Here is a 13,233-nt window from a genome sequence, read left to right as displayed (position 1 = left end):
ACCAAAAAACGAACATCTGCAATAACGAAAATGGCACTTACGCAGTTTAGGGGGTACATGCACTGATCATGAGAAAAATACCTATTTTTGAAGCAAACACATATTCTTAAGATATAAGCATATATATGCACGGAATACCAAAAAAGTACTTATTTTCATATGGAGGTGGGGGGGGGGGGGGGGGGGGGGGAAGATTAATTAACTGTCTGCTTTCACCAGCTTATTCATGTTGCTATGCCAATATGCTGCAGACATTTTAATATATTTCTTCACAGAGTTCTTTAGCCATAGGTAATGCTGACAGTTTCATACATCCTTACCATGATAGCTGTTGTTGGCTTTGCATATTGTTGCATATGGTATTTGTCCCTGTTGCTCACAGTTATGCATCTTGATCAGTGCGCCCAACAACCTATATTTTTCTGTTGAGGCTGTCCGTTTTGAAGTATCTTATATTACTGCGTGTGCCAAAATGGCGAGAAATTTTCCAGATTTGAGCAATTTGGTAATGGAAGATTTATACCATGTTATGGAGAACACCCGAAGCTCAATACAATGGGCTAGGCAACAAGGTCTTATGAAGAACGATATGGTGTGTGAAAATAGGTATTGTGTTGGATACAACGAGATGAAGCTGGAGAAAACTACAGGGAAAGATGGCGAAATTTGGAGCTGCTCCATTGGCAGGGACTGTAGAAAGAAATGTTCAGTCAGGAAAATGTCATTTTTTGCTGGCAGTCATTTAGACATTTCTAAAATTGTGCAACTGTCTTACATGTGGGTTTTCGAACTCAGTAGGCAAAAGTTTTTAATAAGGGAGCTCAAAATTGGCAGTGAGCACACTGTGTTCGATTGGTGCCAATTTTGTAGAGATATCTGCCATGAATATTTCTTAATTGAGCCAATAGTTTTGGGCGGCCCTGGCCATACTGTTGAAATAGACGAGAGCTGCTTCGTCAGCACCATCGAAGTCATAGGTGCGAGAGCAATGGGTCTTTGGTGGTTATGACGTTGAGACAAAGCAAAGCTTTATGGTTGCTGTGCCACAACGTGATGCTACCCATTTGCTGCCAATTTTGCAACAGTATGTTTTGCTACTGGAAACACAGCAGTTTCTGATTTGTGGCAACTTACAACACCATAGGTAACTTGGGCTACTTGTCGTTGCAGTGTGTGGCTGATTTCGATGAGTGATTTATGTCCAGCATTTTGATGATGTGATAGGTGAAAGCAGACAGTTGGTATTGATAAAAATCAAAATTTCTGTTATGTAAGCTAGGACTAGTGGGCCAGGGAAAAAAGTAACCAGTCGCTCGGTCATTTCAGAAAAAAATTGATATTTGCTGGATGAATTCCCGAATGTTTAATGGGTTTAAAGACATTTTTAAAAAAAATTTATTCTCAACATTTAGAAACAGTGGCTATTTTTTGCTTTTACAGGCATCTGTTTTTATATAAATTATTCAGTACTGAGTTGCCCCAGAAATTTCAAATAAGAATCATTAACTGGACTATAAATTAAAAACCATGATAACCATGCTGAATGTATTCCTTAATATAGGCCCTACTTTTAATGGCTCAAACTTGTTGATTGCAAGCTAAAAAAGCTCATTCTTTAAACTATTTAATTGAATAGATAAAAATTCTACTCGTCAAGCAGCGGCAGAACACATACATAAAAGACAGCTGTAATTAGCAATCTTTTGGAGCCAGTGGCTCCTTCTTCAGGCAGAAGGGTGGAAGGGGAAGTAATCGAGTGAAGGAGAAAGACTGGAGAGGTCTAGGAAAAGGGGTAGATATTGGTTAAGTCACCCAGAACCGCGGGTCAGAGGAGACTTACCGTACGGGATGAGAAGGAAAGACATTACTTACGGTTAGTCTCCTCTGACCCGCTGTTCTGGGTGACTTTCCCGATATCTACCAATTTTCCTAGACGTCTCCAGTTCTCTTCCTTCACCCCTCTTCCGTCTTTTATGTGCGAGTTCTGCTGCCACTTGGTGAGTAGATTTTTTATCTACCCTAATTGTATTTTTCCAAAGTAAGAGTAATTTCTCAGCCTTAATATTTATTGTGCTATTTCACTATACAGTATAACTACTTCTTATAGTGAGAAGCTTACACAAAATGTACACTATTTTAAAAAATTGATTTTTTGAATTTTTTCATTCTTTGACCTACAATATCTTTGTAAGGAGAGCAGATAAAAGTCTGAAAATTACACACTTAATGGATCTTCATGATATCAAACTTAAATTGGAAGTAACAAACAGAAAATATTGTGGGGAAGTGTAATCAAAGACGGCAATTTATTGGCAGTACGAAGGAGATTGCCTACACTACGCTTGTCCGTCCTCTTTTAGAATTCTGCTGCGCGGTGTGGGATCCTTGCCACATAGGACTGACAGAGTACATTGAAAAAGTTCAAAGAAGGGCAGCACATTTTGTATTATTGTGAAATATGAGAGAGAGTGTCACAGAAATGATAATGGATTTGGGCTGGACATAATTAAAAGAAAGGCATTTTTTGTTGCAACAGAATCTTCTCATAAAATTCCAATCACCAACTTTCTCCTCTGAATGTGAAAATATTTTGTTGACACTGACCTACATAGGAAGAAACGATCACCACGATAGAATAAGGGAAATCAGAGCTCGAACGGAAAGATATAGGTGTTCCTTCTTTCTGCGCTGTATACGAGATTGGAATAATAGAGAACTGCGAAGGTGGTTCGATGAACCCTCTGCTAGGCACTTAAATATGATTTGCAGAGTATCCATGTAGATGTAGACAAGCCTGTACAAATCTGTGTGTTGTCATCCCCCTTCCACCAACATCTGTTCACTCACACTTAGTTAATAATGAGCCCTTGAAGTGTGCAGTTGAACAATAGAGTCTCAAAATAATGAGAATAGTTTTTCTAAGTGTTGGTTACTAACCTTGAAAACTCAATAGTGTGTCATTTAATTGCCAAAGTCAGGATAAATTTCTGAAGGACAAAAGCAAACCTTGGCAGTTGATGAATGTATAGTTCTTGCTGACTTTTCTGAAAACTATTCCTTTGTTGTTCAAGTGAAATACAAGGGCACCACTGGGTAAACAAACAGGCCACAGTTTGTCCATTTATGTTCTGTTATAAAGATCCAGATAAACTAGAGTCATAGTTTTTGTGTTGCAAATGATTACTTTGAGCACAAAGCTACAGCAGTGCATGCTTTTCACCTGCAGTTAACAAACTACGTAAAACAGCACGACAGTTCCATAAACAAGCTGATGAACTTCTCTGATGGTGCTGCAAGCCAATATAAAAGCAAACAAATATTAATATCTCCTTTCTCCAAGAAAAAAAGACCGTTGGCTTGGTGCAGAATAGCACTTTTTTGCATCATGCCCTGGGAAGAGTGAGTGTGATGGCATAAAGGGTACAACAAAGTGAGCTGTCACAAAAGCTAGTCTGCAACGGACCTATGAGAACCAAATCTGGACACGTCAAGAAATGTTCACATTCTGTATAAAGAATAGGTAAAAGGGATTACGTATGTTTCATTAAATGTGAGGAAATACGAGAACTCTATGCCAATGTCTTGGAGGAAAGATTCAAAACTTGTCAGAAGGTTAAAGGCACCTGATCTTTTCATTGTTTTATACCTTAGTCATACAACTTGCTCAACTGTAAGTTCACATCAACATCCTCTGATAGTGAACGTCATCACTGTGGAAAACTTGTACCACTGACACTTCAAAGTAAGGACATAGTGGCTTGTGTCTATGACGAACAGTGGTGGATTGCCAAAGTTGGTAACATTGCTCGTCAAAACCAAGATGTGGATGTTACATTTTACCAGCACCAAGAACCCCGTTTAAAAAATTTGAAAAGGATCAATTCGAGAGGCCCGTTAAAAATCATTAAAGGAGTTGTCTTCTCCCCTGGAATTTATGACTGTGACTAGGCGAACATTTAACCCTGTGCCCAACATGAGTGAAGAAATATCTCTGTTGTTCAATAAACAACATAGTAAAAACAAATAAGTTGAGAACGGGATAATGTAATGAATTGTCTCATTTTTTAAAGAGTTATCCTAGATATTTTTAAATTATGTAATTTATACACTGTTTCCATCAGCCCAGATATTGCAAACAGTAAGAAACATATTTTTGACTCGTATTTGAAATTTTTTTGTCCATGGAATCTCAAGGTTGAAATTTATACAGAAGTTTGATATCATAAAGGTCTATTAAATGTGTAATTTTCAGATTTATATCTGGTCCATTAACAAAGATTTGCAGACCAAAGAATGAAAAAATTCAAAACATTTGTTTTTAAAGTGTTTTTAAGTATAAGCTTGTCATAATTGTTTCTCTAAAAAAAAAAAAAAGTATCTATACTGAGTAGTGTAATACCACAAAATGTATTAAGGCTAAGAAACTACTCTTTGGAAAGATAGTATTAAAAATGGGTTTTTTAAATTTACGACCAACAACTTTGAGACATTAAAAGTGTATTCCCTAATACATTCAGCAGGGTGATCATGGTTTTAATTTATGGTCCAGTGTCTGCTGAAATAAATACCTCTTATATGAAAGGTCTGGCGCAATCCATTACCGAATAATTTAAAAAACCACAGACGCTTATAAAAGTGTAAGAATGCTTGCAGCCTGAAACAAAAATGGCTGCTCTTTCTAAACGATAACCAATAAATGTTTTTAAAAAATATTTTTGAGTCCACCAAACATGAAGGAATTCACCCAGCGAATTCTTTCTACGAGAATGCAGTTGTCTCTCTTTGTAATTTTATTGCTTTCTCAAGTATGTTTCCCTTTGGATACAATTAATTGATAGTTTTATGGTTTGGATGGTGTACGATCTTCCACAGAATGCTTGTATTTACTTAATAGGCACGCGTTTCAAAATCCAAATATTAGATCATTATTTCTCTGAAGGAAACATTTTTTCCAGTATAAATCCTAGAGGCAGAATTGTATTGTTTACATTGTGACTGCAGCACTACTCTTCTCTCACCTGTTGTATATAAATATTTCTGGAATAATTTTATCACCTGTTTAACAGGACACTAATGACAGCAGCGGAGAAGCTTGCCGCTGTTCCTGATGTGGATATCGACCCAGAAGGAACATTTAAGTATGTTCTAATAGGTGTCTTTGGTCCAGAGGGTCCTGACGGCAAAGAACCGAGCAAATTAGTGGTCAGTAACTGGTAAACTAATATTTGGTCAACTTTGTGATACATTATTATTTGAGAGACAGTCGTTAGCATCATTTTTCAATTTTCTCAGTTGAATTTTTCTTTTGATGTCGGTGACTTCCAATGGGGAATTGTAGCCTAAGGTTGGTTGTTATCTGCATAACATAGTGTTTCAGTGTTTACTGTTAAATTGGAAGGGAGATGGTGGATGGTGATACAACTGAAAACACACAAAAAATTTTCACTGAAACACTGTTGAACTACAGTTATGGCCCTGTGTGCTATGGTATCTTTGTCAGATAGTGTTGACAGAGGACATGAAAAAGCATTCAAAGAAGAGCAACTTATGTTGTTTTATTGCTAAGAAGGGGGAGTGCGCCATGGACATGCAGGGTGTGTACGACCCGGAAGAGCCGGGGAAAAACCCGGGAAATTTTTCATTGTTTTTGTTTTCAGTTAAATTTGTGTAATTTTGATTGGTAAGAACCAATACTCTAACAAAGGATATTTCTGTGTCTCAATACTGCAGCAATAAAACATGAACAAGAGAAAAAACGAAAATAAAACTTAAATTTCAAGGGAAATGCACCATATACAGCAACAAAACGGTGCTCATACAAGTGTCCGCCAACAGTAAAATGCGTCAAAGGCCTTAGGGAGACTGTGCAATGCTTTGTAACAGCAAATTGCCTCTGCTGAGCGTGACGTCACAACTGTTTACATTAAATTCATTTTAACAGTTACGAGCTCGATCATGCACATGCACAGTTGAGTAGTACCTTCTCCCACTTCTGGCTACAGAAATTGTTGGCTGTGTAAGCAGTCGCAGCAAGCAGCTAGATGCTGCTGGGAAAAATTTTACTGGAGCGCCCAAGCTGCCAGATTTATACATGCGCAGGAGGTCCAAATCTAGGGAGGGGGGGGCAAATTCATATTCTTGAGGGGGGGGGGAGGAAACCTTGTTTCACAAAGCGACTCGCATCCAGCGCACGTTAGTTTGTTAGTTTATCGACTATTCATATTACGTTGAAACTCATCCCTGTCGGTTTTTGAACATTTTTAACACATTCTAAGTTGATTTTGAATGAATCGTAAGTTGATTTGTGAATGCGTGCGTAGTGTACATGTTTCCTCTGTCAGTGGAATCTGACAGAGCTGAGCGAAGTAAGGCTGAACGGATGAATGCCAACCGCTGTCTGATTGTGTGGTTGATTGTGTTTGCGAATGATGAGCGTTGTTGTAATTACTAGCGGAATCCATAGATTCAGATTACAGGAGTGGAAATAAACGAATAACAGGTAAGAATGATTACGTATTACGTTCTCGGTGTATACAAGAAAATGAAATTTTGACAAAAAATTTTTGGTCAGATCGCTATACTAGTAAGGGCGAGTTGTACAGTCCACAGCTAGCAGCTACTTTAAGTTTCTAGTTCACCTTTATCTCTCCCCATATATTTTTATCTTTCATTTTCATTTCAACCTCATGTTACACTTTCCACCTTCTAATACCATGTCACCCTCACAACACCCCCACAAAAAAATGGTCTTTAAATATGTCTGCTTGTGTCTGTATATGTGGTCTTTAAATATGTCTGCTTGTGTCTGTATATGTGTGGATGGATATGTGTGTGTGCGCGCGAGTGTATACCCGTCCTTTTTTCCCCCTGAGGTAAGTCTTTCCGCTCCCGGGATTGGAATGACTCCTTACCCTCTCCTCTAAAACCCACTTCCTTTCGTCTTCCCTTCTCCTTCCCTCTTTCCTGATGAGGCAACAGTTTGTTGCGAAAGCTTGAATTTTGTGTGTATGTTTGTGTTTGTTTGTGTGTCTATCGACCTGCCAGCGCTTTTGTTCGGTAAGTCACCTCATCTTTGTTTTTATGTATAATTTTTCCCACGTGGAATGTTTCCTTCCATTATATATATATATATATATATATATATATATATATATATATATATATATATATATATATATATATATATAAAATTTTTTTTAACGTCCTATCTCAAACGCTCGAGGGGATGGCGGGGTATTGCCCCGGTTCGGAAATATTAGAGATCCGGGACCGATGCGCAGAACAGTCTGAATTACAGTTGGGAAGTGTGTAGTCTCCACGTGACCCATTTTTACATTTAGTGTTTTTGCTGTTTCCTCTTCATTTACTGCTCCCACGTCAAATGAAGACAAAACAGATTTCTGTGGCCGGGAGCTATCAAGTGAATTAAAATACATTCACATAATTATGGAAGGCTAAACTGTGTTATTAGTAGCAGATTTTATTTTATTTCCATCTTTCTGACAGTCAAGCGTTAATTGCCTTTTAGAACAATGAAGTTATTTTTGTTGGTTTGCCAAAGTTATTTTCTTTCATTGATCTTTTCCACTAAGGCAGACAATATAATTGAGACAAAGTGTTTAATTCCACACACTGTGTTTGCTGCATTTCAAGTGCACATTTTCAACTTCTAGCTTATTTGGCATTACGCCATAATAAAGAACCAAATATGAGACAGGACAGTACTGGTACTCCAAGAAAATTTACATCCCAAAAACCACATAGAAAAGCTTAATAACAGGTCGTGGGATTCTGGACATACAAATTTGCACTTTAAATGTGAACATTTTAGTATGGGTCATGAAATTCTGATTCTCTTGGAGTATCCTCTGATGTCTTGTTTCTTACATAATGTAATATCTTTTATTGTTTCACACGTACGAACATGCGGGCTCCCTACGACATCGTAGCTGCGCTTGCGCAGTGATGCCCGTCATCTGGCGCTCTCTGGCAACTGCAGATACGAACCTATTTCTAACAGGTCGTGGGAAAATATTTCGAATGGTGGGTTGAAAATCGTTACCATCAAAGTACCATTCTAGCAGTTACACCAGAACTATGTGAGATAATATACGATGAATTTCTTAAATCACAAAGTGTTTGACTCTCATTTAAAAATCAACTCTTTGATGATGAGCCATTTAGATGAATTTTGAGCCTGGAAGATCAGACATTAATGTCGTTATTAAAAATTTTACTGGCACCTTTGTGTGATACATCTTAAATTGTAATACGCGCATAAAAGACCAACATTTTATGTGAAAGCTTAGCTTCTCTTGCAGCGTATTAATCTGATAGACCAATATTATATGTGAAGGCTTTGCGTTTCGTTTAGCAACACTATTTACATTAATTTGAACCATTAACTTTTTCTGTTTGTGTGTTCGCGCTACTTAACAGTGATGTTGCTGTTGGTTGACTACATCACGTGTCCTAAGCTCTGAATACCTGCTGTGATCGGCTGGCGAAATCGCATGAAGTGAGCTATGACTAACTTACAAAAGCGCATCCCAATCTCAATTTCAATGCTTTGGAAAGTAACATGCGGTGTTTGGTGGAATTCGAGTTCATACTTTCCTAATACAAAAATATGCAGCATACATGTTGCTGCACATCAAAGATCTTTCCAAAATGCGTGTTTTTTTTATTTTTTTCCCTAAAGCGCCAGGACATTCTACGCCCGTGTATAAAACCATAATCAAAGGACTTATAAGTTATACAGTTCCAAGAGAAAATATACCGTCAGTTAACAGGGAAAAAGTATGTTTTCACTTGGGAGAAAGTGTATTTTTGACTGAGAAAACTGGGAATTTTTTTTCCTTGTCCGCGTATACCCTGACATGATATACAAGTTGGGGTGACAGTCATTAAAACAAAGGTGTTTTTTGTTATGATGAGATGTTTTCAGGAAATTTCCTCTGAATGGCAAAATATTTTGTTGGCACCCACCTACATAGGGAGAAATTATTATCGTGATAAAGTAAGAGAAATCAGAGCTCCCACAGAAAGATTTAAATGATATTTTTCCCCAGTGCTGTTGAAGAGTGGAATGTTAAAGAAATAGTCTGAAGGCTTTTCGATGAATCCTCTGCCGAACACTTAAGGATACAGGATACTTATAAATGGTGGAAAAATCAAAATTTTTTAAATGACTTTATTAAATTCTATAGTCTTTCCTGATTACATTGATATATACACTGTAGGGTTTGAAATGAAAAAAGACCTATACATACCAAATTTTAAAGTTACGGTCATGTACGAGGTGCGACAATAAAGTAATGAGACTGATTTTCTTTGCAAGGTGTGGCACCCCTGCAGGCTTGCGTAGGCACAATATCTGTGACCTTGGTCTATAAGCCGCTTCTAGTCCAAGCGGCATGTTGAAGCAACTGCTCAGTCACGAGTTGTGCTGTAATAAGTTAACACGTGTTAGTGTCTCTCATCACAGAAATGGAACTGCATAATATTGCGCAACAGTATGCCATTTCTTTTTGCGTTAAATTGAGTGAAAACGCGACGACAACTTACGGTAAGCTTAAGAAGGCTTTTGGAGAGGAGGTTATGTCAAAAGCTCAAGTTTTTGATTGGCATAAAATGTTTAGTGAAGGCAGAACAAATGTTGAAGATGAAGACTGCAGTGGACAACTGTCAACCTCACGGATGGGTGCATGAACTCGTAAAATCTGATAGAAGTTTATCCATGAAAATGATTGCAGGAGAACTGCACATCAATCGAGGAACGGTTCGTCTAATAATAACATTGCTGATAATTGGATTCTGCATCACGATAATGCACTATCCCATACTGCTCTGTCAGTACAGTAATTTCTAACCTCAAAACAAATTTCGGTACTACCAGAGCCACCTTATTCACCAAATATTGCTCCGTGCAACTTTTTTCTCTGTGAAAGAGTCAAAATGGCGGTCAAGGACACCATTTTCAAATAACACAAGATGTCCCAAGAGCTGTGACGAAGGTCTTGGAGGATATTACAGAAGATTAGTTCCAGAAATGTTACCATCAATGGCAGAAGTGCTAAAGAAAGTGTGTGCAATCAGAAGGGAACTTTGAAGGAGACAACACGAAAATTGACTAAAACTGTAAGCAACATTTTTTTTCACATCAGTGTCATTACTTTACATTCGCACCTTGTATACTGCCATGCCCCCTTTATTTCTGTTACAGAAACCAGTATTATTTTGAAAAGAACTGTGCACTTTCTTTCTGTTTCCAGCGATTATATGTATGATACATTGTATATGTTGGTAACAGTGCAGGTTTCTAGCGTCTGTAAATGATTACCTTTGCAAGTATTTACTTTTGTGTTCTGAAGCAGTTTGTTCACATGTTAATAAACGTTTGTTTCCCAAGTGCTACATATATTTGTGGAAATACATATTTTTTTAGTGTGCCACACATCAAGAAATTCAATAAAAGGAAATTCTGTGGTAACCAGTTGACAAACAAAACAAGCCACACTGTTGAAAGTAACCTACGTGTCAGTTCTTCAGTGAAGAAATTCACATGTGGCACGCCTCCTGGTGATTCAAATTTTTGTGTTAAAAATGACGCTGTTTGTAGTGGATTTGTTGTTGTTGGTGTGGGTATCTTATCTTCTTTGATAAAGGAAGTGGAAAAATGTAAACAATGTGATGGTGTAGGCTGTCTGGAACTAACTGAACAACAAAGTAGCAGGAAGGGTTTAGCGCCAAAATTAGTTGGTCTGTGTAGATCCTGTAATAAATCTACCTCGAAAATGACTTCGAACATTGTGCATAATTCATATGATGTGAATTTGAAGTTCGTGTACGCAATGCGTGCAATAGGAAAAGGAAAAAAAGGCTGCACAAACGTTCTGTCATTTGATTGATCTTCCTCCTCCCAGTAGGTTCAGCAAGTACATAAGAATACTTTTAGGTGCCTTGACGGTTGTGTCTAAAGCATCTATGAAATGTGCAGTAGAAAAAACTGTTAATATTAGTGAAACAAGGGACATTGCTGTTGCACTTGATGGGACATGGCAACATCGAGGACATCGTTCCTTGAATGGTGTTTTAAGTGCTACTTCTGTGGAGAATGGAAAAGTTTTTGATGTTGAGTGCTTATCTAATTATTGCCACACCTGCCATACTAACACTGAAGGACATATTGAACATCAGTGTTATAATAATTATGATGGTTACAGTAGAGGTATGGAGAGTGATGGAGCTCTAAAATTATTTCAGAGGTCAGTGCCCGTTCATAACCTTAGATATACAAAGTACCTAGGTGATGGGGAATCTAAAGCTTTCAATAAAATTAATGAGTTCAATGTTTATGGTGATAGCTTCGTAACAAAACTGGAGTGTTGTGGACATGTGCAAAAGAGGATGGGTGCTAGATTGAGGAAGCTAAGAAGAGAAATGAAAGGAAAATTGCTATCTGATGGAAAATCTCTGTCTGGCTGAGACAGATTGACAAAAACTGAAATAGACCTCCTTCAGAGGTATTAAGGACTGGCCATTAGACAAACTGCACCTCTGAATGATGATACAGCAATGAGGAAAGCTGTATGGGCCACCTACTTTCATAAGTTGTCCACAGATGACCACACTGTTCATGGACTTTGCCCTAAAGGAGTAGATTCTTAGGTGTGCTTACCAAAAAGCAAAAGAAAGTGGTCAAATATACTATCAAAATATCATAAGCATTATCTTCTTGAGCCTGTTATGAATGAAATAAAACCAATTTTTAGAGACTTGAGTGGACCCTGTTTTGCTTAGTACCACATTTACTAGAATCTAAGATGCACCTGAAAAATGAGACTCGAAATCCAGGAAAAAAAATTTTCCCGAATCTAAGCCGCACCTGAAATTTGAGACTTGAAATTCAAGGGGAGAGAAAAGTTTTAGGCCGCACCTCCAAATCGAAACAAAGTTGGTCCATTGTAATATGAGACACAATTTAGGTCAAATGAATGACGATACAGCTACAGTAGTTTGGTTCGAGTCGTAAGCTCAGTAGTTAAGCTTTACCAGGTAGCCATTACTATGCGTCAGGCGCTCCGTCCGTATTATACGGGTACCCTTCCTCTTTCGCGTACTTCGTTAGCGAAACAATGGCAAGAGACTGCTATTTACTGTTACCTACACTCCTGCTTTCTTTGAGAATGATCAACAAGAACCAAATAATAGACAGCGTACGATAGAAGATATTCTGAACGGGAGTTTAGCGAAAATTTTTCTCCGTTTGAAAATCTTTGCAGGCACCTCGTTAGTACATTACATTCTGCACTGAAATTAGTCATCTTCGATTTAAAAATCTAGTCAATTGCCGTGCTTCATTTCTGACTGTATCACTATTAGGCATTAGAATAATACAAATATAAATATGGGATGATATCTATATTTTTCCGTGTTTGCTGTTGTCTCACTCTAGTATCGTAGTTTATTAGGCAGACAGGATTTAAATGAGTTAGCAGCAAACACGAAAGAATACATGGCAAAATGTTTATATTCTAATTATTCTTATGTGAAGAGAATACTGCATGCTATTCACAATTCATAAAAGTTCCTATAAGGAACCATCTCTTCTCACAGTTAGGAAAAAATTCAGAACGTAGAGTTGGCCATATTGACAAACATCCCAAACAGTCTTGCCAGTCGGATTTTCGTAGTGCATTGAAATGCTGCTACATTCAAAGGTGCACAATACGGAATTTGTATTTACTTCGTTGGATAATGTATGAAAATGCAGTGGTCGAAACTCGAGGCGGAGGAAAAACTTGTCTGCCACCCCTTTTTCTTTTTCTTTTTCTTTTTTTTTTTTTTTAATACACTCATGCAGAGGGTTTGGCGCCAGTATTTATCTTTGTGCCTGCAAAGCATGCCTGTGTAGCGCTACATATATTCGACAGCAGAAGTTAGTTGTGGCGGCACCTACCATTTTCCAGAACTTCCGCTTACTTTGCACTCAATTCTAAGCCGCAGGCGGTTTTTTGGATTACAAAAACTGGAAAAGAAGTGCGGCTCAGATTCGAGTAAATACGGTAAATGTCTTCATGGGGGCACTCAGAATACAAATGAAAGTTTCAACCATTCCATACGGGAAAGATTACTCAAGAATGTTTTTGTAGGAATAAATACATTAATAGTTGGTGTACTAGATGGTGTGCTATGTTTCAATGATGGAGTGATAGGAAGGTAGGAAGTCCT

The 13,233-nt window shown here is 37.8% G+C and overlaps 1 protein-coding gene across 1 annotated transcript in view; it reads left to right on the top strand.

The window, feature by feature from the left end:
- Positions 1–472: 472 nt before the first annotated feature.
- LOC124574489 (molybdenum cofactor biosynthesis protein 1-like) overlaps positions 473–13,233 on the top strand; it is a 150,818-nt gene continuing 138,057 nt past the window's right edge. The window contains exons 1-2 of the mRNA XM_047131150.1: positions 473–606; positions 5,067–5,202. Coding sequence (XP_046987106.1) covers positions 473–606; positions 5,067–5,202 — 270 coding nt within the window. The remainder of the gene's footprint in view (positions 607–5,066; positions 5,203–13,233) is intronic.

The sequence above is a fragment of the Schistocerca americana genome, unplaced genomic scaffold (assembly GCF_021461395.2).
Source record: "Schistocerca americana isolate TAMUIC-IGC-003095 unplaced genomic scaffold, iqSchAmer2.1 HiC_scaffold_22, whole genome shotgun sequence".
In the NCBI taxonomy this organism is placed as follows: Eukaryota; Metazoa; Arthropoda; class Insecta; order Orthoptera; family Acrididae; genus Schistocerca; species Schistocerca americana.
Note: the sequence above shows the minus strand (reverse complement) of the source record. Positions and strands in the feature narration are given on the sequence as shown.